At 40.7% G+C, this 27761-nt stretch overlaps 1 protein-coding gene across 4 annotated transcripts in view; it reads right to left on the bottom strand.

Annotated features, from left to right (window-relative positions):
- The window catches only part of LOC142379793 (CUB and sushi domain-containing protein 3-like), a 284354-nt gene that overhangs the window by 214387 nt on the left and 42206 nt on the right, over positions 1-27761 (bottom strand). For all 4 annotated transcript variants that reach the window (XM_075465063.1, XM_075465065.1, XM_075465064.1 and 1 more), the window contains exon 4: positions 5069-5263. In XM_075465063.1, coding sequence (XP_075321178.1) covers positions 5069-5263 — 195 coding nt within the window. The remainder of the gene's footprint in view (positions 1-5068; positions 5264-27761) is intronic.

Below are 27761 nucleotides of genomic sequence, written 5' to 3'. Positions count from 1 at the left end.
AAAAAAAGATGGTGGTGAGGATTAAAACTGCTTTAGCTGAGCTCATTTACATCCCCAGCATCAGCAATCTAATGCTACTTGAGGAGGGATTAAGCCTCTCTCCCCTTGACTTTGATCAGATATACAGCACTTGTCTTTCTACTTAGAAATATTCACCCCCAAGGATAGAAGGGAAGGAACTCATGTATAATTTTCAACACTACCTCAGGTTTTTCCTTTGTAATAATCCCCATGTTAATGTAAGGCAGTGGCTATCTACAGTAAGTCTCTCATTTGCTTGGCTGCAAGTCGTGTTAAACATTGATAGGACTGAGGAATGGGAAGGAAATCTGTAATGAGTGCAGAGATGCAATTCATATTGCATCAGCATATTTCTGGGGGTCATCTCATTTCAGTGACCATCTCTGTGAAATTTTAGATTGTAAATTAATTATGAGAGAAGAATAGGAGGACTCGATGAACAATTTGGCACCACAGGACCAATGACGATGCTACATAAGAGTAAGGAATTTGTTCATTTTTGTTTTACGATATGCTCTGTAATGATCCTCACTTCATGCTTCTTTTGAAATAATTTCATCGTGAGGATGGAGGTTATCATTAGAATCCCAATTCTAGATTTAAAGACTTGTTAAACGGTTTGTTGTTTTCACACTTAGATGTAACTTTTGATAAAGAAATAGGGGCATTTTCATTTAAATTCTAACGATGGATGACACTCACTTGCAAGTAAGCAAGTTAAAGTTTCATATTTGAAGGTTGAATTTCTGTAGCTGAGAAATGAAAAGGCATCGCAGACAGAACTGTGCTTTTGGTCCATTTACATCAGCCAGCATGGGAATGTTTTAAAACATCAAGGTTTTTTGTGGCCTAATTTCCTTTTTTTGTTGGACAGTGGGTAGCAGCCAGAATGACGAGCTATCAATAGACCATATTCTCATGTTACCATGCTGTCCCCCGTTTTGCCATCCTGGCTGATTTGATGAATGTCAAGAGACAATTTAGATAGAAGAAATCAAAATAAGCCTTTTTTCTGCCTTCTGTCTGGATCTACATTTCAACAAATCCACGACACAGATTCACATAGCTTTCTAATTTTATGGTCACATTTTCACACCCTGTCACCCATCAGAAGGTCTGACACACAAACACACTTTTAGTTTATCTAAATAGAAAGGAATTCCAGAGCTGCAGTTCCATTTATATGACCCTGACTCTCCCTCCAAGCCATCTAAGCTATAAATTCCCCTTTTCCAAAAATCTGTGGTTTGAAGTTCCAGTTTCAGTTATGATGTTTAATATTAGTCAAATTTGGATTATATGAGGATTATTTGTCTGGCATCAAGAAGAGATATTGTCAATCTTCCCACAGTTTTCTCTTTGTCTTTCTATTATGTCTGTTGTACACAGGCAAGTTTGACAAACATTGTGGACTTTGGAAGTTGGAGATTGATGGAGAATAAAGCTGGGATGAATATTAAATGAAAAAAGATGGTAACAAAAGAGGTTAACTGGATTAAAGATTGAGGTGTCGGGAGACAGTCAGGGGTGGCCTGAACAGTGGATTAAGGAGAGGTTTTGTGTTGTTGTAGGTTTACCCTGAAACAATTGGTGATGAGCAGGATCTCTGAGGAAATAAGATCAAAAGCCCATCTGCCCCCATACAGTAGCCGCCCCCGATTTCGTCGAGAGATTGTGGCTCAAGTAATGCCCATGCAGGCCTGAGGAGGTGATGTTTCTTGCCTATGGCACCAGAGGCTGACACTGTCCTTGAAAAGAAACAAACCCTCCACCTGCAGTTTTCTGTCATCTCAATGCTTTAAATTGCTAAAACATATGCAGAATCCATTTCTTATTTTCTTGAAAATAATAGGCATGAGTACATTGCTCAGCTGACCTTAGGATTTCTTTCTCTTGATTACATATTAAAATACGGTGTGGAGATCATCAAAATCAGTTTTAGTTTTGGATGACTTTGCACATCTGAAACCTAGAAGTCCACCAGAATCAATAATTAATTATTATTACATTAAAACTCTTATTTAATGAAAAGCAGTCGTTTCATGCTTTTAGATCAAATTACTGATCTGAATAATTAAATGCAGAATGATAAGTAATCAAAGGCATTTCCACCACCAAAGGTATTTCCATTGTTCAAACATTTGATTTATGATTCACTAAATAAATGTTATCTCCGTTTTTAATGGTGGATAAAGTTATCTCCCTGTACTCCCTGTATCTCCAACAAGGCAACAAAGGAACAGATAATCATGTCAGATTCAAGCACAAATTATCTGTAAGTGGGGATGGCTTTCAATCAATGATATGGTGAGAGTTTAAAGGCAAAAGAAAAGTACCTTTTAAGGATTCATCTTTCTCAAAAAAGGACAACAGCATCACCTAATACAATAGGATTTTGGGTAAAGGAAAGCTTACAATGCACACACTTAGCAAACTTAATTGGCTATAGGTACAGGTAGTGCTGGGCGGTATACCGGTTCACACCGAATACCGGTTTATAATTTCATTATGATATGAATTTTTAATATACAGCCATACCGTTGTATTTGATTACACAACGGGGGAAACGCTGCGTCGCGCGACATTGTTTGAGACGGGACCCTTTTCAGTGTTGCGCTTCTAAACACGCATGTTTACTGTCTATTTTTAACTCTATTTAAAAAATACTCGTATTCATTAAGCTGCATTTCCTTTCCTTGCTCTCCCTCCGTCTCTGTCAGTCACGCGTCTCTCTCACATAGCCTACACACACACACACACACACACACACACACACACACACAGCCCCTCCCCGGCGTGCACACCGCGTGTGTCTCCATCAGCGAGATCATCCATGGAAGCTTGCTAGCTTCAGCATCGCGTTAGATTAGCTCAACCGAAAGAAGACGGCTGGCGAAATTCAGAAAAGGTTGGTATCACGTGCAACTTTATAAAGTCACACATTAAAAAGTCCTATAAAAATATTTTTAATACAATGTTGTCCCGTTCCGACCCGACCCATAGCAAACAAGCGATTACGCCTTCTTTATAAAGTTAACTAGTCGCAAGTTTGCCGTAAAAAAACAAAAATGTAGTTGGGTTGTCGAGGTCTAAACACTAGCAGCTGTGAATCAAATAAAGTAGGTTTTTTAAACTCTTACACTGAATGTTTGCTGCTTCAATCCAGATGAGTATTGAAAAATATTTTCCGCAATTGAAAAAGAGACGTGCGTGTTGAGGATGAGGACCAGCCTGAACCGGAGGTATCAGTCTGAAACAGCTGAACAGTCCGACCAGTGTAATTAGCTATGTTATTCATTTGTTTACAATGAAGATGTGAATATTAATACAATAAAGTTCTGTGTGACCAATTATTAACAAAGGAATTATTTTGAAGAATTTTGAATTCTGTTCTCAATCTGTAGAAAATGCTGTGAACACCTAATTATGCATGAAAAAAAAAAAACGTGATATACCGTGAAACCGTGATAACATGAAAAAATACCGTGATATGTATTTTTGGTCATACCGCCCAGCACTAGGTACAGGAAACAGACACTGTACATGAGTAATAAAATGCCATTTCATTTTGAATCATTCAATTTCTTTTTTTTTTCTAACCCATCCACCACCCCCCCCAATGGAGGACCTTTTTTCTTCTTTATCCTTTTTTTTTTTTTTTTTCCTTTTTAATTAAGTCTATAATCATTCAATTTCTTTTAAATAAAAAAGCAGTCTGTGCTCGTGTGTGAATAAAAGGACTGCAAAGCCATGCTAAGAAATATCAATTGTTAAAGTTACAGACAAGTGACGAGAGCTCCTGTGTATTAATACACAGCTGACCTCCCATGTGAAAGAATTAATTTAGCCAATATATAAAATTGAATCCATTAGAAATTTGTAATAACAGTTAATCAATTTGTTCAATTTACCACCCAGACTTATGAAACTATGTTCTTCCTAAGAATGCATATAAACTGCACAGCTCCTCAATTACACAATGACATTGAGTGGATTATTTGTGTCAGTTGGGGACAACAGGACTCATTTAAACACAGAATGGGATATATTGCATGGTAAGAAGAGCACTAGTCAGTCATTCATCAAGCAGCTGTCAGACAGAAATGATCATCATGCAGTGGTTTCTGTCCATACTCTGTGCTCCTGATGGTGAGCAAAATAGCTAGCTGAAATAAATGTTGTGTACGACATCTTTAATTTTAAGTACCAGGTATAAAGGTACTTTAAAAAATGCTTCGAAGTCTCAGCGTAGCAATCGAGCAAAAACTATATGAACCTCCCAGAAATATAATATTACACCCCAAGCAAGCAATACTATTGAAATGTTTGAGAGATATTAATGCTGTAAACTGGCTTGTATTATTTTTCAGATTGGACTTTTTGTAATATTCAAGCGGTCTGAAGAGTTGACATGACTCCCTAAAAAGCTTTCTCACACGGGGTGTTTCTTATTTGGTGAATCATTAGCTCAGGTGTAGGGATATGATTGAATGGATAAGTGTTCAGGAAAACCTGGATGCATTACAAGGAGATGTTGTCAGACCTTTTGCTCAAATACAGTCAAAGAATAAACCTGCTGCAATCAAGCTGGAAAGTCTTTGCAGTAGATGCACCACTCCTGCTAACAGCATTAACATAGTCAAGCGACTTCATCCACAGGGATAAATATTTAATTAACCTTTTGAGCCACAGTAACTCCAATCAGCTTCTTCAACATGATTAAAATAATTCCATCCTATCAGATTGCAGGTAAATCTATTGCTCTAATGAAAGCTTGTGCCACACTTGAGCACATGATTTGCAAACATGCCACCCAATCCCAAAGCACATCAATCTGTCAATCATTAAAAAGCAGTTAACATTCAGTAATTAATAATAGGAGGTTAAATCAAACTAATCACCTCCTTATTTGGAGGACACTCTAGTAAAATTACATCAAATACTTTCCTTGACCACAACATCCTGCAATCACAGTGTCAAGAAGAAAGTCGGCTCAAGACGAACACATCACATGCAAATACATTTTCAGTGATAAACACATCCTCACCCCTGCAAATTGGCACCGGGAAATCCCACACCGACACGCCAGCAGCAGTGGTCACACAGGTGAGGAGTGAATGTCCATCCAAGACATAGCCTGTGACACATCGGTAGCGAATCTTGTCACCTACATTGAACTGAGTTCCATTCAGTATCCCTTTGGGCGGAACTCCTGGGTTTCCACATGAGCTGCTTCTCAGCTCTGCAAAATGAAAGAAACAAAAAATTAAAAAGAGCATTGTAACAGTCAGTTTAGTTGTCTCTCATTTTGTAAGTCAGCTCAACTTGCTAGGTTCCGCATATGTAGAAAACAACCAGAAAGCAAATGCCAGCAAAAGTTCCATGCATATGTTAGGCAGATGCTTATTCAAAAGAATAAAGAGTTGGAATTCATCTGAGAGGATGATAAAACACTCCGTCCAGGGAGTTTTGTAGCCCTCCATTAGTGTCTTACCCATCTCTTTACATTAAAAATTGAAAAAAATATATATATTTTTTGCTATGAGCAACAGTAAGGGGAGAAAAAATTAAGTACATTAGCAAAAATGTAAAAAGAGAAAAAGCAAGGGAGTAAAAAATGGCAAGGAGACATGAAAGCCAAAGCTATAGCTGCAGACTATAATCATTTTCTTGTATGCTCTGTAATGGCTGCTTTGCCTAATAACAGGGAAAAACATGTAATTATATTCAGAAATCTATCTTCATTGAAAACATGTGCACTAGCCTTATAACATTGATTATCAAATGACCTGAAGAAAAATGTTTCTTGTTTGTTACTTATATTACTTACTAAAAGTTTCACATTTCTGCTTCTACTCTTTTAGTCCTGAAAAGAGTAACATTATGGTGGAATCCACACTGAGCATGTAAAGCCCAGACTGTCAGTAATAGTCAGTTTCACAGTTTTTCCTTCTTCAAACTATGTGCTGTTCTTAAGCGCATCATTTGACGACAACATCAGAAAATACACAAAAGTGCAGAGTGTCAATTTATTTTGTGCAAGTTAACAAAAAATACTGAATAAACAGTGGGGAACTCCTCTGATGTGAACTGCCCAACCTGCATGGGTACAAATGCTGAGTGGAGTTGGCGGTCAGTTTAAAGAGGTAGGTATCATTGAAATCCCCAAAAAGATTCAAAATTAGAAGAAAAAAAAGAAAAAACTACAAGAGGAACAAGCACTAAAGTATACAACCCCACCTGTTGAATATGGTGGTGTTTCTGCTTTGGTTTGAACATGTATGACCTATACTCCTAAAAGATGCAACAGGTAAAGTTATCTGTTGCATCTGTCAGGCAAATGTAAAGGTAGATATTAAGGAATGACAAAGTTTGATTACCCCAATCGAAGATGGCCCGTTTCGTAAAAGGCATTCTTGAATATTTCATACAAGAATACACTTTCATTTCTTTTCAGTTAAAAGAAATTAAAAAATATATATATAAAAAAAATCTAATAAAATAAATCAATTGATAGTACTACTAGAAGAGCTTAAAGGGATATTACGCCTCTTTTGACATGAAGCTGTACGACATCCCATACTAGCAATATCATTTATGAACATTTTCTTACCTCCTGCTGCGTACTGTGAGCCGAGTTCCAGCCTCGTTTTGGCGTTAATGAAGGTAGTCCGGCTAGTTGGCTGGGGCCACAAAAATAAAGCGTTTTGCTTCTCAAAACAATATGCGTTCAAAAGAGTAATACATTTGCATCACAAAATGGTTCATCCAGAAAAAGTCAGACCTCACAATCGCTTGGCGCTATTTTCTCTCTACCTTCGTATCACTACGGGCTGTGTAGACTGTGCAGACCGAAGTGCAGACCGAGCAGTCCCCTGCTTCCGAGCAGTAAACACCGTAACAGGTGCGGCTATCGGCAGGTGGCAATCACAGAGTAATACAAAGGGAGAGGAAATAGCGCCAAGCGATTGTGAGGTCAGACTTTTTCCTGCACAACGAATTTGTGATGCAAATGTATTACTCTTTTGAACGCATGTTGTTTTGAGAAGCAAAACGCTTTATTTTTGTGGCCCCAGCCAACCAGCCGGACTACCTTCGTCAACTCCAAAACGAGGCTGGAACTCGGCTCACAGGACGTAGCGGGGAGTAAGAAAATGTTCATAAATAATATTGCTAGTATGGGATGTCATACAGCTTCATGTCAAAAGGGGCGAACTATCCCTTTAAATAAAAGTTTCGACATCTAGCACAGACTATACTGAGTAACCCTAATTTGAAGCTTGGTAATGTTTTTGTATCCAGCCAAGAGTCTTTCCATTATTAGTGGGGGGGTGGTCACTCATTCTTTGTGGAAAAGTCATTTTCTCCTTTGAGGTTTTTAGGCCGTCTTGTACGCGCTTATCTTGATTCTGTCAAGGCTGTCCATTTGTCAGTTTGGACAATTGTGTGTGTGTGTGTGTGTGTGCGTGTGTGTGTGTGTGTGTGTGTGTGTGTAGGAGCTATTTGTTATTTTGTATATTTGCCTCACTTATTAGTTAGTTATCTTTTGGGGGTTTAGTTTGGGGAATAAACCTTTTTTGGTTGTTTATGATATTTAGTATTGTTTGAGTTAATTTGGGTATTTAATTGTGCTTTTATTTTGAAAGCAAGGGTTAGCTGGGGCGCACTGGGAGAGTTTACTTAGATGAGCAGGCAGTCACAGGTGAGCAGGCACCTGGGAGGGCAAACAGGTTTTTACCAGGGCAAGAGAGGCGGCAAAGGCCATTGTCATTTGTTTGTTTGCTTGTGGTTGGAGAAATAAACCGAAAGAAACGTAATTTTTTGCCTGGACAATGGACTCAATTACCTGCGTAAATTCACTTCCAAGGTGTCTCAGTGGCCGTTTGATTTAATTTAGTTTATTGTGATTTTGACATCTTTTTTGTTTTGATTATCGACACAAGAGGACGAATAGCCACTACAGTGTGTGTGTGTGTGTGTGTGTGTGTTTAGGATCATCATTCTGTTGTAGGTGGTGTCAAAAGAAGTTGAGATTAAAGCCATATAATAACTGCACATCATGGGACTCAATATCAAACCAAATGATTGATTTGATTCTTTATCTTTAATCCTTCTTGAACTTTTGAAAATCTACATGCATTATCCATGCTAAAATGATTAAATAAATTTAAGGAGTGTAAATTAAAATTGTGGATATTCACTTTTTGATTCTTTGTGAAATATTAAAAGGCCAAGGAGGTCTACTTAAACAAGATAAATGTATTAGTTCTAAAAGGTTCTTCTTGACAATAAAGCAAACAGATCCTTGGGTCCTACATCTAGGCCACTAAAGCCTTTACCTGGCGTGTCTTCTCTCCACCAGCTAAAACTAGTCTTAGGTTAGATTTTCTAGCGTAATACTCTACAGAGATTAAGACATGGACCTTTAGATGGAGAGCCAGCCCAGACCACATGTAAAGGTGATGTTTCACATTCAGTTTTTCTTTTTTCTTTTTTTCCACATGGTGTAAAGTCTGCTACTAGAATATGCTGACTAAACCAATTCTCCACTTGACTTACCAAATGTTCGCTATGCAGCTGGCTGCAACACAAACCCAAGGGATAACTGAATCACAGCATATCATTTAAAATGTCTATCAGTTAGCATATACTGTATTTCAGATGCCCATCTTAAATCAAGGAGTAAAAGCAGGGGTAGACCTACTTCTATCACAACAATGCAATATAATGATTTCAGTAGGTCTTTCTAAAGTATTGCATTCCAGGTTGTATATTAAAAATCTGATTATTGTTGGTATCACTTATCTTTCAGGCAATCACTACCTTTTAAATCCTCTCTTAAAACTCACCCTTTCTCCCAGGCTTTCGGGCCTGGGTGAGACGAAAGTCGTCTTTGTGTCTCGATTGCATACATCTTTTGCTGAAATTGTCTTTGTACAAGTACAATAAACCTTGATCGTCGTGACAGACTGTTAAGTTTGAGGTAATGCCTCTGAAAAATAGATTGAATAACTCCTAATAAGCTAATCAAGGTCTTTGACTTTAAGCCTGCCACGGGAAATGCACAACCAAGGAAATGTACAGAGTAAAGAGACTTAAAAATAGCTAATCCTAAACCAACTGAGCCACATTCTACTGCATGAGCTCCAGACAGTAAGTGTGACACTGCGGTGAGATCAAGTTGGGTTTTTGTCCTGTCTCCATGACATGGCTTGTCTTGTTTCCTGTTTTAATTTGAAAAGTAACTCTCCTTGTGGGGCGGTCGGTGGCGTAGTGGATTAAACACTACGCCACTGCTAAATACTACTGCCTAAGAACAAACAGACATTATTTCACTTTTTTTAATGCATAAATATTGTTTCTACCCTCAGAAATGACTAACACCATGCAAATGTAGTCATTTATCAAGCATGATCAGTGTGCTCTATGGCATAGTCTCTGGCAAACCACTAAAAAGACTTTAAAGATCTACTGTAATTTGTGATCAACAAATTATCGCGACAGTTCAGTCCTGTATTCTTCCACTTCATTTGTCAGCCCTTTCAGACAATCAGCACAATTTCTCAATATCTGCAATGTTTATCTTTTAAACACCCATATGGCATGTCTTTTTTCCTTCAGACTGATTATTGATTATTCAACTTGGGAACGAGATGAGAGCCGAGTTCATAGCAGTAGATGTTTAACATATGAGTTTGACTGCTGATTGTTGTTTAAAAAAAAAAAAAAAAAAAAAAAAAAAAGCTTCTTATGAAATTACATGAATCAGGACAGAGATTGTCTGAACTCTCCAATTCCAAAAAATATATACAGCTTATGTCAAATACCCATTTGGCTCATAATTTTTTCTTTAAAGAACAATTCATGAGATCCTTCCCCAAGTGGAGGAGTTCAAGTATCTCGGGGTCTTGTTCACGAGTGAGGGACGAATGGAGCAGGAGACACTGCATGAAAAGAGGGATTTGTGGATGTATGTGGCCCCTTACATGTCCGCATACGTTAAGCCCCTGCATTTGCGGTGGTAAAAGTGAAAACTTGGCCCAAGTTGTCGCAAATTGACCTGGCAACTGCTCCCCCATGCCCCCCTCCCCTCCCCTACTTAGGAGAGCCTTTAATATGTAAATGCCATTGATCAGGTCAGGAGCTGCCACAGTCATTTTCAAGTGGGGTGGGGTGAGGTGAGGTGGGGGGTGGGCAGGCCTGTTTCTACACGTTCATCACCATCACCTCCAACTCCAGCCAAGTTTGTTGCTGTGTGGTCTTGAAAAAGAAGAGGTGCACGCTGTCTGCTGGTGACAGGTGATGCATATCTGTTTTTTTTTCTCCCAAACACCTCTTTTGTAATACCGCTTTTTGTGGGCAAGATTCAAGGATTCAAGGATTCAAAGGTTTATTGTCATATGTGCAGTTAGAAACGTGTTTCCCTGAACAATGAAATTCTTTTCTTTGTTGCCCGCACTGGATGTCCAAATGTATAATAATAAAGATAAGATAAAGATAAAATAAGCATGCAACAGCAATATTCTAAAAGGTTTCTTAAATAAAATAGAAATATAGAAATAAAAATATAGAAATCTGGCCTGTATACATAATGTGCAGTAGTGCGCTCAGTGTTTTATTGTGTATGGCTTAATTCGGTGTCACAATGGTCACAATATCGCCGAGGTCTTTTCTTTGTCCTTGCAGAGTCCATTTTTGTGTCAAAACAGTGCAAATTGCCAGCTGTGGTCAGACAACATTAAATAGCAAAAGGACGGGAGGTTGTCTCGCGAGTATTCCGTGTAATGACGTATACGCATATGATTGGTGGAGCTTAACGGCTCGCATAAGCTCTCGTTCAAGCACGTATGAGAAACATTGTGTCGTGCAGTGTAAACAAAAAGTTTAAGGAGCAGATCTGGTGGCAATAAGGCAGACAGAAATCGCTGAGGTCCCGTGCTGTGAAAACTGCCCTGGTTTGCGGAATACAATGGCTGGAAGACGACTTGCTTTCAACTCCCCAGCAACTCTCTGCGGGTCTACAGGTTTGTGTGTTTTTTTTCTACTTGCACATGACCATTTGATTGTTTAATTTTAGTCTTGTTGACACTGTACAGCACTTGGGACAGTTCTCGCTGATTTTAAATGTGCTGTATATTAAACTTACTTACTCACTTGCTTACAGGCAGATAAAATGAAAGTCCTGTTGAATGCTATGACCGGAATGTCTCGTATGGTGGCCAGCACTGTATATACGGTCGTGGAGAGGGTTCTGGAGGGAATCGACCAGAGATTCGCTAGGTTGGAGGCAAGATGGCCGTCGAGAACGGACTGAAGTTACATTCCAGAGAAGTTGAAGAGCGCACCCCCAAGAGAAGGCGGATACAGAATCCGAAAATCGCGGTAAGAGTAGGTTATTGACTGTGGCTTTAGGCTAAACTCAACTTAATTGTGTCCATCACGTGAAAACCAGTGTGAGTTGCTTTATTTAAAAAAATGAATTTCGTGTTTTCAATTTATAGGAAGCAGTTCGCCGCCTGCATAACTCACCGTGGCATTATAATCCAGGTCAAGGGTAAGAATAAGTGAATGTTCTCCCAATATCTAGTTGAGTTGGACCCGATGTTACGTTACGTCAATGCAGTTTTTTTTTATTAACCATAGGCCTATTGTTTTTACAGGCTACTGTCACCTCACAATATGGATGTAACGAGTCGCTTGAAGGAGGCGGTGGCAAACAGTCCGAACTTCAGAGAGGTAGACGGGGACACTATCCAGGGTGAGCGGCGCTGACTTTTACCACGGCTCTGGCACTGATACTTTTAAGCACTGGTCATTTTATTCATTCCTCTTGTTGTTTTTTTTAGCTGCATGACGGACCTGTGTGCTGTGCTACAGGCGCGTCTTGAAGCCAACCCGAAATACTCACAGTCTCACCACAGAAGAGTGAAAGAGAGTAAGAACATATACGCTGTCAATATGACTTTCGTTACTTTATAGACAAGTTGTCAATATGCTGTGCATGGATAGACTATGTTTTGATTATTTATTGGTTATTCCAACAGCTCCCAGAAGCCAGCTTCTGATCCAGGATGAGGACGTCTGACAGCTCCCGCAGACCCTGCAGGGACCGGAGTAATGCGGATTCCAAACGGGGGCGTTTAGGCTTATTGTGTATATTGTAGGCTACAGCAGTGTGTGTGTATATAGTTTCCAATTCTTTATTATCAATATGGTTCTTATTACAATGTAAGCTATGTACATTGTGTGGTGTGGCAATAAAAGCGCTTTAAAAAAAAAAAAGTTTCCTTTTTCATTTCCTCAATAGATTCACGTCATTCATGCCTGCATTCATAGCCTAGTCATAGTGCAGCTTATAAGAATGACGTGAATATATGAAGTACACAAACATCCCAGGAATATTAGTAATCATAATCACAAATATTAATCATAATTGCTGAGTGATATGCCCATATAAAGTATGCATATATTAACCTTATTGGCCAATGGGCGGTCAGCTTTACAGGAGCTTTTTTATGTAATCACGTGCCTTTTTCGTCCAATACCAGCGAGGCCAGTGAGAGGTCCAGGCACTCTCACAGCGGGGTGCTAATCGCTAAGCCATTAGCACCCCGCTGTGAGAGCCCGCCGCGAGTCGGGTTCGTTTCCGACGATTTTCTCGCTCAACAAACTTAAAGTTTGTCTGCCTGCAAGTGCCCAGGTGCGTCCGAAAATTAGGCAAATTCGCGGATGTTCACTGCCGTCCACAGTGACACAAATCCCTCTTTTCGTGCAGTGAGATTGACAGACGGATCGGTGCGGCGTCTGCAGTGATGCAGTCTCTGCACCGGCCCGTCGTGGTGAAGAAGGAGCTGAGCCAGAAGGCAAAGCTCTCGATTTACCGGTCAATCTATGTTCCTATCCTCACCTATGGTCACGAGCTGTGGGTAGTGACCGAAAGAACGAGATCGCGAATACAAGCGGCCGAAATGAGTTTCCTCCGCAGGGTGTCTGGGCTCTCCCTTAGAGATAGGGTGAGAAGCTCGGTCATCCGGGAGGGGCTCAGAGTAGAACCGCTGCTCCTCCGTATCGAGAGGAGTCAGATGAGGTGGCTCGGGCATCTGGTTAGGATGCCTCCTGGACGCCTCCCTGGTGAGGTGTTCTGGGCCCGTCCCACTGGGAGGAGGCCCCGGGGAAGACCCAGGACACGTTGGAGAGACTATGTTTCTCGGCTGGCCTGGGAACGCCTCGGGGTCCCCCCAGAAGAGCTGGAGGAAGTGGCCAGGGACAGAGACGTCTGGGTCTCTTTGCTCAAGCTGCTGCCCCCGCGACCCGATCCCCGGACCAGCGGAAGATGATGGATGGATGGATGGACAATTCATGTGAAATGATCAACACAAACCCACATATCTGATCTCAGTTTCCCCTCCAACCTGTAGTTGAATATGGTGACAGATCATGCAGTCAAGTAAAATAATAATTTTTGACAGGTGCCATCTGTGTGTCAGTATTCCAGGAATGAAAAAGACATTCTTACACGTACAATGTTTGTACGTGTAAGGATCAATGGATAGACAGATAGAAATGGATAGGTACAAATATATACAACCTGATCCTGAAGATGATTTCACTAATTGACTCTAGTCTACATCACATTTCCTACTGACTGATTTTTGCAGTCCAATTAGTATTCCACTTTACACTATAAATGCTCATAAATGAATCTCTTGGCAGTGCATATCAATATATATTCACATGAAGCTAAATAAAAACAAATAAATTGCCATTAGTTTGCATTAAATAGACTAAAATTGAAATAGAGGATTTGATTTTATCTTTTGTAATAATAATGAAGACAACTAGAACAGTAATACAGTCACAGTTTAGCCTGGCACTCAAAAACCTCACTTGGGATGATGGATGTTAATCACCAAAAAAGAAAAGTAAAGTAAAAAGCTATGAAATCTATAACTTAGGCATTTAAACTATATAAATAATAGCAACTAAATGTTATTTTCATTAAATTCCCTTTTTGTGATTGCATTTTGAGCAACAGGAAAAACAAAGACAAAAAAAGGATCAACGATAAACCCTGTAATAACAGCAATATTGATACATTTCTTAAAAGTAATTATAACAGTAAAACAGTCAAATATCTAACTTAACACACCAAAAAACAAAGAAAAAGAACAATCAATATGCCTGTGATGGCCAGTGCCTTAACACATACAAAGGATAAAGCTTACTTCCCTGAACTGCTGTTATCATTTTGCAGCTTTGCTTCAAAGTTGTTATCAAATACAACTTTATACCACTGTAATGAACAAATGAATCCTTACATGACGCAGCATGATCCCCGGTAACAAAGAGAAAATGTGCCCCACTGGGAATTACAGAGAGTCTGTGAAATGGAAATTTGTTGGAATGAAATAAAATAGAATAGAATTCATGGGGTTCAACAGAATGTGACTAAGCACATCAAAGGCAAACTAACAACTCACCACAACAACCCTTAACAGTTAACAGAGAATGTCAACTTTCAATTCAGCACACTGCTGAGAATAAAACAAAGAGAAATTCAATAAAGAAAGAGAAAACAAGTATAAAACAGATAAACAACTAGTAAAACAGTGAAGAGATTGTTAACCATAACTCCTCAAAACAAGAAACTGAATGTCACAAAGCCTTCAGTCAAATCAGTACCCTCTGAATGGACATTAACAACATGCACATACAAAAACCTTTTGGCAACTAAATTATCCAGTGTGCTTTTGTCATCTAATGCTACTCACACAAGCCAATTGAAAAAAATATGACCCACAAGACGCTGGCAGCTCAGTCAGACTACTGAGCATTTATTGGATGACTTCATGGTGTGGTACTGATATTGAAAGGAAAATAAGGTCAGACGCAGCACAACCAACCACTGACACATTTCAGTGTACATATTTGGTATGAGGTTGATGCAGGTTTGGAGGAAAAGACAATTATGAGGCTACCAGAGCATGCAGCCTGTATTTTGGACATCATTTTGAAATGTTTCATATATAGATCTTCTCAAAACACTGACATTATTAAGGCAATAAGCATTGCTATTTTTTTATTCTAAAGGTTTAACAAAAATATTCCAATGACTGTCTTTATTAAAGTCTTAAATCTAAAGATATAAATCCCTCCAGTTCTTCAACAATTGACAGTTAACTGACCACCACATGTGACCAGTTTCCTCATCATCCAATAAGACATGCTTTGGAAATACCCGATTGATCCCTGAAGGAAAATTGTAGTGTTGCAGTAAAATAAGAGGTCTTGACCTCTAGAAACTATGATCAAATGCACCAGAATAATGGGAAGAAAAGAATGAGAAGTAATGGAGGGTCTTATGATCGAAAGCATAAATCATCTGTCAGACATGGTGGAGGCAAAGGTAACCAACTCAATGGAGAAGAGGACCGTTGCTTTCTAAAGTGCAGGCACATCATTTGAACTTGTGCAGTAATGTTGATTTGAAGGACTTTTGTTAATCCCCTTGAACTAAAGCTCAAAGTCTACACTTCAATCACTTGATGATTATTTCATGTGAAATGTATTATGGTGGCACACAGAGGCAAACTTATAAAAGTTGTATCCATAGAAGTGATCTTTTTGGATCACAACTCAAATATTACCGAATATGGTAATGATCTCAAAAGCAGAATAAATAAAGGTGGCAAAGAAATGCTTTAACGAGTTAGCACTTTTATCAAGATAACAGATTGTCGTTTTTCTTTTTTCACACTGGATGGCTTTTATGCAAACCATACTTAATTCACATTTTTCTTATGCCTTTATTTTAACCCAAGACTCTGTACGCTATAGTTTGAATGTGATTTGTGAATGTGACTGAGTAACATATAGACCGCTGATGAATTACATTTTTTCTATACGGACAATGACTCTGTATACAGGTGAATTTGAATAGAACACTAACTTTTCCTGTGGTGTTTTCAAGATCTTGTAATGATCAAACTATCTACTCTAAAGCTTCAAAAGGCTAAAGCTCCAACTAGTGAACTCTTGAAATGTGCTGCAACTACTGGACCATTACCAGACTTATGACTATACTGATATTAAACCCTTGTGTTTAGTCAGGCTTAATTTTTCACTTTCATCGCCTCATTTTGTCTTCGGTATCAATCTCTCCTGGGCCCTCATTTATCAAGCGTTCTTAGGAACAGATCTGTGCGTAAAGCGTGCGTGCGATCATTCCTGAGCAAAGTGTGGGATTTATGAACATGTACTTGAACTTAGAAATGTGCCTAAATCTACGCACAGCTTTGACCATGCTTACGCACATTGCCTAGTGGTAGAATTACGAAACTGCAAATGGTGTTGATCGCTGCACAGGGGAATATTACAATGTTCATTCAATTGTTGCATTACAGTATGTCTGACGGCATTTGGGTCCGTGTAGCCTATGCAATTCCAAAGCACGGTGCATTAGACCTACCTGGCGTTCATTGCATTTCATTCAGAGTGTAACAATAATTGTTTCACCAGAAGACCTGACAATAATCAGCCTAGTTTAATTGATATGGGTATAAAAGGCACACGTAGAACATGCCATTCAGAACGCAACATGGCCCATCTTGCATTGCTTGAGGATCTGGAAAACCGTGCGCTACGGAGGGAGCGCGTGTTTAGGGAGCGTGCAGATTTATTGGCAGAAAGTAATGAGTGGCTTCTAAGCAGGTTCAGATTTCCAAATCATATATTGCTCGACCTCTGCCGTGAATTGGGGCCATTTCTCGAGCGAGAAACTAAGCGCACGCAAGCCATACCTGTGCATATACAGGTGCTGTCCACTCTGGGCTTTTTGGCTACAGGTACGTTTCAGCGCGGCATTTCTCAGCCATCCATGAGCCAAATTCTGCCCACAGTGTTGGATGCGATTATTTCTTTGGCACCGACTTACATTCGATTCCCTTATGGGGGTCCACGCCAGGCAGACATTAAAGCTGCAGTCTGCAACTCTTTTTCAAGCATAATGCCTGGAACTGTCCGGGGATTCTGAAAGTAGTACATTAAATACCCCAATACAAAAAAAAAAAAAAGAGTTCTCTAGGTCCCCTATATGTCCCGCTAGGTCCCTCCAAAGCCAGCAGGTTTGTTTACAAAATTGCAGACCGGACCGGTAAAAGGTAACCAATCAGGTTACGAGCTGGGCTCTGCTGCCTGTCAATCACCGATTGTGCACGCGCGATACAAGGTAGGCTCGTCCCCATGCTTATTTATCTAGACTATTGAACTTCATTTCGGGCTAGTCTACTTACTGTGTCTTCCATGATCGCAAATGACAGGTGAGTTGATGAATGAGGAGTCGTGTAGGCGCATCTGGCGTGCACGTAGACGTGCACGAGTTCTCATGTGTTTTGAAGGGGCGGGACAGGAAGTTGAATAACTTTTTATTTTTCGGTTAAAAAATAAGCATTTCTTGCATTTTGCGACTACGGAGGTCACCGTTTTCAACTTCAAGCGTTCTGATAGATCATGTAAACTCTTAAAATGCCAAAAAGTAGGACTTTACATATGACAACAACAAATCTTGCAGACTGCAGCTTTAAGCGAGGGTTTTATGGTATCGCGCAGTTCCCCAACGTCATAGGAGCAATAGACTGCACTGATGTCGCACTAAAAGCACCATCACAGCACAAATACAAGTTCGTGAATAGGAAGGGGAAGCACTCCATTAATGTACAGCTTATATGCGACAGTGATATGCTGCTTCTCAATGTCGTTGCCCGATGGCCAGGGGGGACGCACGATTCCTTTATTTTGCAGAACAGCTCCGTGGGCCTTCGTTTACAAGAAGGAGCTGTTGAAGATGGATGGCTTATTGGTGAGTGTTGCGCAGCATGTTTGCAACATTGGTTATATGTATGGTCAGAGTTCGAACTACGGGGGGACTCGGGGGATCCGAGACCCCCCGAAAACATGATTTGTGAAATGTTGGGGGGTCTCTAAAATATTGGCAAAATGTGATTTCCCCTAATGAGTTATGATTGCAGACGCGATGCGTGTGTGGAGGTGTGGAGCCTGTTTGTGTAATTGGCATAAAGCTGTGCTGTCCGCCACGTATGATTCTGTATTGCTTCTCATGTGTTTTCGAGATCCGCGCTCTGAGTCAAGTGCAAGCAAGCAAGCAAGTTCCGGTGGCTATTAAAGGGAATGTTGGTGCCATATATGGTTAATTGGGGGCGTTCCATGATGCAAATTAGTCTGATCGTGCCCGCGCAAGGTGAACTGGCAGGTGTGGTATTTATCATTGCAGATTACCTACCGGTGTGCGTACGACCTGTGTAAGAACGTTTGATGAATGCCGATTTTTTTGTACTTGGGCACATTCTAAATTTCACTCATACGACAGGATTTAGAAGGGATTCTACGCACTAATGATAAATGAGGGCCCTGGACTTTATTTCAGTTGTTTTTGTTTGTACATCGTGTGATGGTAGACTGGACTTTCAGGCTACAACTGGTTAATGATATAAGCCTTTTCTGTTTTTGTTGTTCATTTCATTTTTTAAAAATATTGAGATGTTGAATAAAAAAAATGTTCACATAAAATTAAAATTTCAAAAATGTGGGCTGTTGAGAGCGTGGCCCTGAAACAACACAAAAGGAAATGCTAAGCTGTTGCTTTGGATAAGCCTTTCACTCTTATTATACAAAAGTAAAAAAAAAAATTGTTCTTCAATGTCAGTTAGCTGTATAGCTGAATGTGAAATAGAAAAAAAGAACTCAGAATAACAGTCCACACTTAGCACTGAATCAGGCTCTCGACTTAACCTGAAGAACCCTCTAAAGAAATCAAGTGTTTTAGATACAGTGTTATGCCTGAGCAAACCGGTATTGCTGTCTTGATGACCCTAAATGAATTGTTGCTAAATCTGAACCTTGGAAAAACAGCTGTGTCCTAAACACCAGGGAATAGTTCTAAACGTAAAAACCAATACCAACTTTACTTAAAAGGAAAATTAATGGAATCAATGCAAATATGTCAGAGTACTCAAAGCTTTATAAAGCATCACTGTCTGCAAATGGAAGTCAACATAAAACTATGGATGGTGCCTCACACCATCGTGCATATTAATTTGTTATAAGAAAATCTAATTACCACAATATGGATCAAATGCTGCACAGTGCTTTTGACTCCTCTAAATCTTTCTAACCTGTCCGAACACTTTGAATTTGCTCATAGAATGTCATTGTATATACTGTAGCTTTTATGGAAAACTTACTGTCGAAAAATATATCTAAAGAGTACAGGATTGTGTAACTCTTACAAATTTCACAGCAATTGTGGTGCCACCAAAGACCATCACTTCGGTCTTCTTTTCATTAAAATTTAAAAAGTTTAGAGCCATCCAAGCCTTGACTTACCAGTGGCTTAAAGCTGGGCATACACTGTGCGATTTTTTCAATCGCGGTATTCAGCTGCTGCTCATACTGTACGAGTGAATCGCAAGGGTTAAAACGTCACAGCTCACGATTCCTGTTCTCACACTGTACAACCCGATGGTCTGATGCGATCTGGCTGCTCACACTACAAGACTGACTCGGTCGCCGGTCGCTGCCATGCTGTTCTGTTGTCGTCTTCTTCTTCAATTCAATTCATTTTTATTTATATAGCGCCAAATACAACAAATGTCATCTCAAGGCACTTCGATAGTAAGTCCAATTCAAGCTAATTGGAATTCAATTAATTAATAATAATCATAATTCATAAAATAATCCAATTCGTTCATATAGAGCCAATTCAAAAACAATTTCCTAGCTAAGAAAACCAACAGATTGCACTGAAAACTTTTTGTTTTTCGGTCCAATCTCCCGGCCTGAGCGTGCCTGAGGCGACTTCTTCTGTTGACAATTTTCTCTTTCGTATCTATGTTCGCACATGCGTAGTGTGACAGGATGAGGTAAATCGGCTCGTGCAACTGCTTCAGCTGTGCGAGAGCCTCACGAGGGGCGACCAGGATTTCAAACAAGTTTGATTTTCATCCGATCGATCGGGAGGTGGTCGGGAGGGCTTAATCGTTTGTCGTTACCCCATGTATACTACATGATGCGAGACGCACGATTGAGCCAAAACTCGGCCCGATCTCCAAAATAGTCGCACGAGTGAAAATCTTGTCGACATCGGGCCAAAAATCGCACAGTGTATGCCCAGCTTAAGGGAGAAGGAGTCAGCTTTTTTAAGGGGGACATAAATCTGAGTGTCATCAGCGTAACAGTGGAACGAAATACCATGTTTGCTGAGAATGGAACCCAGCGGGAGAAGATATAATGAAAACAAAAGAGGGCCGAGCACTGAACCCTGAGGGACCCCGTAAGAGAGAGGAGCAGTAGAGGACACAGAGTCACCAAGGCTGACACAGAACGTCCGATGAGACAGGTAAGACCTGAGCCATGCCAGCGCCGGGCCCCTGATGCCCACCCAGTGCTTCAGGCGAGAGATCAGAATGTCGTGATCTACTGTGTCAAATGCTGCAGTTAAATCCAGCAGTACAAGAATAACACAGTGACCAGAGTCAGTGGCTAAAAAGATATCGTTAAAAACTCTTAAAAGCGCTGATTCAGTGCTGTGCAATGTTTTAAAACCAGATTGGAAAATTTCTATCACATTGTGTTCATTTAGAAAGTCCATGAGCTGACAGTAAACAATCTTTTCTAAAACTTTAGAACAGACAATTTGGAAATGGGCCTAAAATTGGCCATGACAGCAGGATCCAGACCAGGTTTTTTAATCAGTGGCTGTACCACTGCATGTTTAAAAAGTACAGGAACCACTCCCGAGGACAGGCTGCTATTGATGATGCTGTGTAGATAAGGCCCAACAGTGGGGAAAACCTCCCTAAAAAGTCGAGGGGGGACAGGATCATTGGGAGAGCCTGATGGTTTTAAAGCAGGGCTCAGTAATACAGGGTTTGTTTACCATGCAATACACACCCCAAAGCTGTAGGGGGAGCTCCGTAGAAAATGGGCGACAGTCTAGCTAGACTGTCATAAACCCACCAGAGGCAATTTACGGTTTATTTTTCAAGACATTGGCAGAGAGTTGGAGAAGACAACGGAGGTTCGCGATGTCTTCAAAGGTATGTAGTAAAAGTAATTATCAAAGTAGTATAAAAGCAAAGAATGAATTGTAAACCATATGTGCATGTTTGTCTTGTACTATATCATACCTGGCTCGGCTCAGAGCCCTTTACGACCTGCCGTGAAGCAGTAGTTCTCGGCTCTCGTGTGTCGCGAGACTTCCAGAGCTAAACAAAGCACGCGGCGCCACAGGCAAAGTTGCAAGCACTGTTTCGGGCTAGGGCCACCAGATGGAGATGGAAATGTCACCGTTTTCATCGGAACGGGTCAGCCAAGCAAACTGATGATTGCCAAGCAATTTTATGACCATGAAAAAGTTGCATAGCATGTCTTTAAGTGCTCCACAGTCTCCTGCACAAGAACCAGGGATACAGGCTCAAAGGAATCAAACACAGCAGTACAGGGAACAGACACTGACAGGTCATAAGCAGGAGGTGAAATAAGTGCTCTGGTGGAAGTGACCTTAGCAGTGAAGAAATGCAAGAAGTTTTCACACACAGAAGGGGAGGGCTCAATTCCCACAGTCTGTGGTGCATTCAGAGCAGAATTTAACACTTTAAACAACACACGAGGTTTGTGGGAATTTGAAGCAATAAGAGCAGAGAAATATTTTCTTTTGGCCTCTTTCACAGAGGACTGATATCGACGCCAACAGTCACCCAATATTTCCAGAGACACTTCCATTTTATCCTTATTCCACTTTCACTCAGCTCTGCGACACACCTGTTTCGCAGTGCGAGTTGTTTCATTCAACCAGGGCTCTGGTTTAACTTTATGCTGCCTGCTTTTTAATGGAGCAGCAGAGTCAATGGCAATTTGACAGGTGTTAAAAAATTTTGAGGTAAGAGCCTCAAACACAGGCTCCGGAGTGACACAGTTCTGACTAAAAGCAGCTGAGAAGCGAGGGGCAGTGGAGGGGTTAATAACCTGGCATCTGCGAGCAGCAGCGGGAGGTTTAACTGAGTTAAAACACACAGCAGCTTCAAAAAGTACGGGCATATGATCAGAGAAAAATGCTTCCCGGACCTCCATGTTACAAACAGGGAAACCATAAGATAGAACAAGATCAAGTGTGTGACCCTTTACATGTGTCGGGCCCACTACAGACTGAGCAAGATTAAATGAGTCGATAATATTTACGAAATCCCTCGCCAGGGGTTTTTCTGGACAACACACGTGAATATTAAAGTCACCGACGATCAGGACCCGGTCGTATTTCGGCATAATTTCAGCCAAAAACACAGAAAACTCAGTCAAAAAGTCTCCATTGTATTTAGGAGGGCGATACACCACAGCACACAGCACTGTGTGGGAGGCACCCAGCTCAAACAAGCTGAATTCAAAGCTGGGGAGAGCCGAAGATAGAGTTATTTGCTTTCATTTAAAGTCGCTCTTAAAAACAGCTGCAGTTCCTCCTCCTCGACCAGATGTTCGTGGAGAATTAAAATAGCAGCACCCAGCAGGTACAAGTTCGGTGAAGGCACTGGACTCACCCACACTCAGCCAGGTCTCAGTGATAAAGAGGAAATCCAGTTCACAGGATGAGAAGAAATGCTTCAGGATGAATGTTTTATTTGCAAGCGATCTTGCGTTGACCAGGCCAAACCTGGCCTTAGCCGGCAGGTCCGGCCGAGCAGCTTGCGGTGGGCCGCGGCGAAGAGGCCGCAGGTTCCCCGGATCCACTCCGCGCCAGCGGGGACGGGGGGGCAGGGACCGCGAGGCAGGAACAAATCATCAAACCCGGCCACCGGCACCAGGCAAACAGCGACAGAATCCAGCCAACGTCGGGAAACACAAAGGCGAGGCACCGCTCGACGTCCACCCCGATCAGGATCAGGATGCTCCAACGCAGCCCCCAGCTTCACCAGACGGCCGCCACGCTTACCCCGGTGGCGCTTTCGCCGAGGGAGTGGCGCTGACGTGCGGCACAGGTACGCCGGGATATCCGAAAGGAAAGGAGGCAGATTTTGATGGCCATCACGATCTGAATTGCGCCGATCTTTGGCAGAAATTCTCAGTTCAAGCAACGTTTGGCGACTATACACCGTCAGGCAGTCAACATGATGTGCAACACATAGTACAAACAGTATAAAAACACACAAAAGTCGGAACGGCTGACGGAGCGCCTCACACACTGGCGCCATCTTACTAACTGTCAAGTATGCTTGACCCTTTCAGGATCCGTTAAGCATTAGGGTTGAAGGAATATACTGATAGAACTGTGAAAGGAGACACTAATCATTAATACAATGCAATAATTAGTTGATAGACTAACAGGCCATAAAAAAATTTTGATTCAGTCTGAAGTGTCCTTCATTGTGTCCTTTGTATGCAGATAATGTAGACTCCAATCCAATTGCAGTCAAGATTCAATCATATCTGAGAGTCTTCAAGTATAACATAATTTAGTCATAAGAATGAAAGCCACATACATATTCATGTGAAAAACATAGCCAACCATATCAGCATAAAAAGGAAGGCATAAAGCAGTGATAGGGATTTACCAAGATTGGGGTCACGGGGACTCGGTTGGGGACTTTCTGTGTGGAGCATTGGGATTCTCCCTGTGCATGTGTGGATTGTCTCCAGGTATCTGTACCATTGCTCAAAAATGTGCATTACAGATTGATTGATGAATCTAAATTGACCCTAAGAGTCAGTTTGAGTGTACATGTCTGTAAGGGACTGTTAACAAACAAGGTATGGAAGAAATAAATGGACTGAAATATTTGTTTGTCTCCGTTGTTGTTGTTTTATTATATGTCTGAATAAAACTCTGAATGAGGAAATGGGAAAGGTGGTGATGGTAAAATTGTCAGCATTTAAATATCACATGATGGTTTCACATTTTAAAAACAGAATTAATTTTATTAATATCTGCTTTCTCGTACAAACATCTATTACACATCTTGTCATAAAGTGTTTTTATTTGAAAAAAGTATGAAGTTGGATTTCCTGTAAATCCAGCTGACAGGTAAACACCCAACTCACATTCTAGCTGTTAATCATTCACAAAAATGTTATCCATGTTTCTCAAAATTCTTATAGCTTTAAAGTGGTTTAGAGGTACAATTCTAGGGAATGGTGATGATGAATATGCTGATCTGGCACCATGCATATCTCCATTCACCAGCACATGACATTGGCCTTCCCTGTTTTCTATAGCCGCTTTCGGACTGTAGGAACCTTTGGCAGTTCTAATAACCTTTTAATCCCCGGGGCCGTTTTCTCCCGCATTCGGACATACAGGAACTCGGGGCCATCTCCCTTAGTTCCTATAACCATTTAGCTCCTTCTCCGAGGTCGGGTCTTTTCAGGGTTCTATAGAACGCATCTGACGGAGGTGTTTGGTGGTCAGTAGCTCCGCCCCTTGTTATGCTATTACGGCTGAAATGTTTACTCATACAACACGGACACAACCGGCGGGTGTTTAATAAGTTAAACTTATAAGTTGTCTCCTTTGTCTGCTGCACTCTGCTCTCTTTTCTTCCTTCATGAAATGAAAAAGTATGGCCTGCGCTCGATCCTTCGTCTCCTGACTCTCTCTGTGAGCTCTTCCAGCCTCGATGTTAGATGCCTGATGTGATCGTCCATGATTAATATCACCATCATGCAGACCATAAACATGGTGGCCTCCCGCTCTCCATATTAGCTTCTTGGTGGTGTTTTTTCTTCTCTCCTTACTTTTACCAGGTTTTGTTTTGTTTTGTTGCTGAATGTGGCGCTAAATGGCTAACGTAACACGTCACTGACGCAGACAGCTGCGCGCGGCGCATCAGTCCCGACCTGGCCCCGACTCATGTGCGAATGCAGACTGAAACAGTTCCACTGGGGAAGGACAGTTATCAGAACGAAATTCGAGTAGGACAGTTCTGATAACTACTTTCTTAGAATGGTCTGTCCGAAAGCGGCTACTGACTGCTATGCTAAGGCCAGTTATTTTAAGCAAAGAGTGATTCTAAATAAGAGGAGGCTAAATTATACAAAGGTGACATGCGAAGACAAGTATCAGAATGGTAATGTTTCCAGTTTCTATTACTTTCAACAATTTTAGACATGCATCACCACCAGACCAGCCAGAGCCACAGCTGCTAGCAGCTAGAGCTGCTGGAATAGCAGCTAGAGCAGCAGATGGGAGACACTGGCCAGCCTAACAATGGATAAAAGCAGCCACCAACGCTCATTGGCAAACATGGTGACAAGACCATTTCCGCGAATGACGATAGCTGCTGGCTCACTACTGAATGGCGAATGCATTATCATTCTGATAGTTCCACTTGCATGCAACCACTGTTGTTAAATATGGTTGTTTTTGTTTATAGTCCCTGCTGTAGCAGCCACAAATGGTAGCAGCTGCTTAGATCACCCATGTTACCTCTCCTCATAGCTTGCCTTTGCTTCTCGTTTCAATGCTTCATCACAACGCATGCACATTAGGCAAGGCAAGGCAAGGCATCTTTATTTAGCAATTTAAAGAGAAAAAAAAAAAAAAAAAAAAAATTAGCCATAAAGTCCAACCCCAACAGTAGTCAAGAATGGTTCATCCATTGTGGTCAGGAACACACAAAAAAATTGTATAAAATAGTAAAGATAAAACATCTTTTGTACGTGTTAACATGGTGGAGAGAGACTTTGAAAAAGTAGTGTGAAGTATCAAGTAACAGAGAGGACAAGTTGCAAGTGCAAAAAAATGGATCCCCTTGCCTCAACCTCAACCCAAAAAAAGATACTGTCTGGATATTGTGTCCTTATTGGAAAATATTATCCTCCTAATATTCTGTCGTACGGAAGCCCTAAATGGTCATACATATATACATTTTATTCCCTCAGTTTTCTCGTGATAATTTTACTCCGTTTTTTTCGTGATAACGAGATCATTCATTTGCGTGCTGCGTGTCTGCTTGTGGTGAATCTGATCGAGTACTCGGTGCTTGACTGTTTATGACTGTGACGCTCAAGGTGTTCAGTGATTGATTACTTCTGTTATGAAGTTGAGCGTCTACTAAAAGAGCACAAGTTACAGCCTCGCCTCCGTGTATGTTATTTACCATAGAGACCGAGATAAGACTGAGTTTTTGCGGTGTAATGAGATGTTGTGATGTTGTGGAATGAAAAATAAATAAATAAAAAAATTAAAAAATCACATTGAGGAAACATTTTTGTATTCAAATGTTTTGCATTCAACTGATATTCAAATTTAACATGATGTTAATCTTATTATTTCACAGTCAAATCATATTTGGTGAGAGAGAACTGATTTCCGGTGCTGGTCATGTAATACAAAGTGGACCAGAGAGGATACTTATAGTGCACACCTTTAGTTTATCAGTAAAGTATTTGTTCTTGTTTTGTCTCAAAACTCAGCTGGTCAACTATGTGGATAATGCGAAAACCGGTTCATTTGGATTGTGCCTCCGATAAAGCTGAATCCTTGCTAACCGTCTTCTCAGATGATGCACACTAATGTCTGCATTATCTGTAACAGCAAGGCATAAAGCTATTTCAGACTGTGTCAGGCCTTGATTGAAGAGATATGTGATGCGGTGATCGATATTCTCTTGCTCCTTTGACATTGCTACTCTAAATTATGTTTCCTGCAATGATTTAATAGACTAGACTATCGTTTTGTTTTCTTGAGATCTCGAATTAATCATCTTGTTATCGCGGGAAAACGGAGGAAAAATATCTCCTTATCACGGGAAAACGGATGGAATAAAATGTATGTATGTATGACCGTTTAGGGCTTCCGTACTGTCCATACTAGTCAAACAAGAAATACATTTGATAATTAAAAGATAGGATGAAAAATATTGATATTATTCATCCAAGCAACACAATCAAGAATGAAAGAAAAACAGAAAGGTAAAGCAAAACAGGACACAGAGAACCTAATCAGGGGAAAGAAAGTGTGTACAAATGGGCAGATGGAGAGGTCCTGGACTGGCCAGGTCTGGGGCAGGTGGGTAGATGAGGAGGGAGTAAAGGAAGGTAGGGAGGGGGAGTAAAATGTGAGGATAAGGTAAGCTTGTTTTTCAAAGAGAAAGTAAGCGATTAATACAGAAATTAAACTAATATCTGAAAGATACTGGGAGTGAGGAGGTGCTGACAACAAAGGGAAAGATACAGGTAGGACATGAAGCAAGAAGATAAAATTAAGAGTGGAAGAAAAAGCAGATTAAAAATTAGGAATGGTAAAAAAATAAAAAAAATAAAAATAGCAATGGCAATGGGAGAGCAAAGAAGTACACTTTAGCAAACAGTGGGGCAAAAAAGCAGGGGGTGAGAAAGATGGTCACAGAGGGTTAGTTCATATTTGGACTGTTGCCCACTGCAGCTCTGCTTCAGCACAGATATCTCTATGCATCCATTAGTTCAGCTAATTCCCATCGCCATCTGCCGTGTGATTTCAAAAGCACCTCTGGAGTAGCAAAGAAGGTTCAGGACTTTGGGGGGAGGGATGTTGATTTGGAAAATATGAGATAAATTTGCTTAATTGAAGCACCTAATGTTTCCATAACTCAACAAAGGTAGTCCCAGAGGTAATCATGTGGAGTAAGTACGAGTACAGTTCCCTCTTTTGATAAGTGGTATCTACTTCCCCAGGTTGATGTATTTTTCCTCAAAAT

This window comes from Odontesthes bonariensis, chromosome 5 (assembly GCF_027942865.1).
Source record: "Odontesthes bonariensis isolate fOdoBon6 chromosome 5, fOdoBon6.hap1, whole genome shotgun sequence".
In the NCBI taxonomy this organism is placed as follows: Eukaryota; Metazoa; Chordata; class Actinopteri; order Atheriniformes; family Atherinopsidae; genus Odontesthes; species Odontesthes bonariensis.
This window is presented reverse-complemented; position numbering and strand designations above follow the sequence as displayed.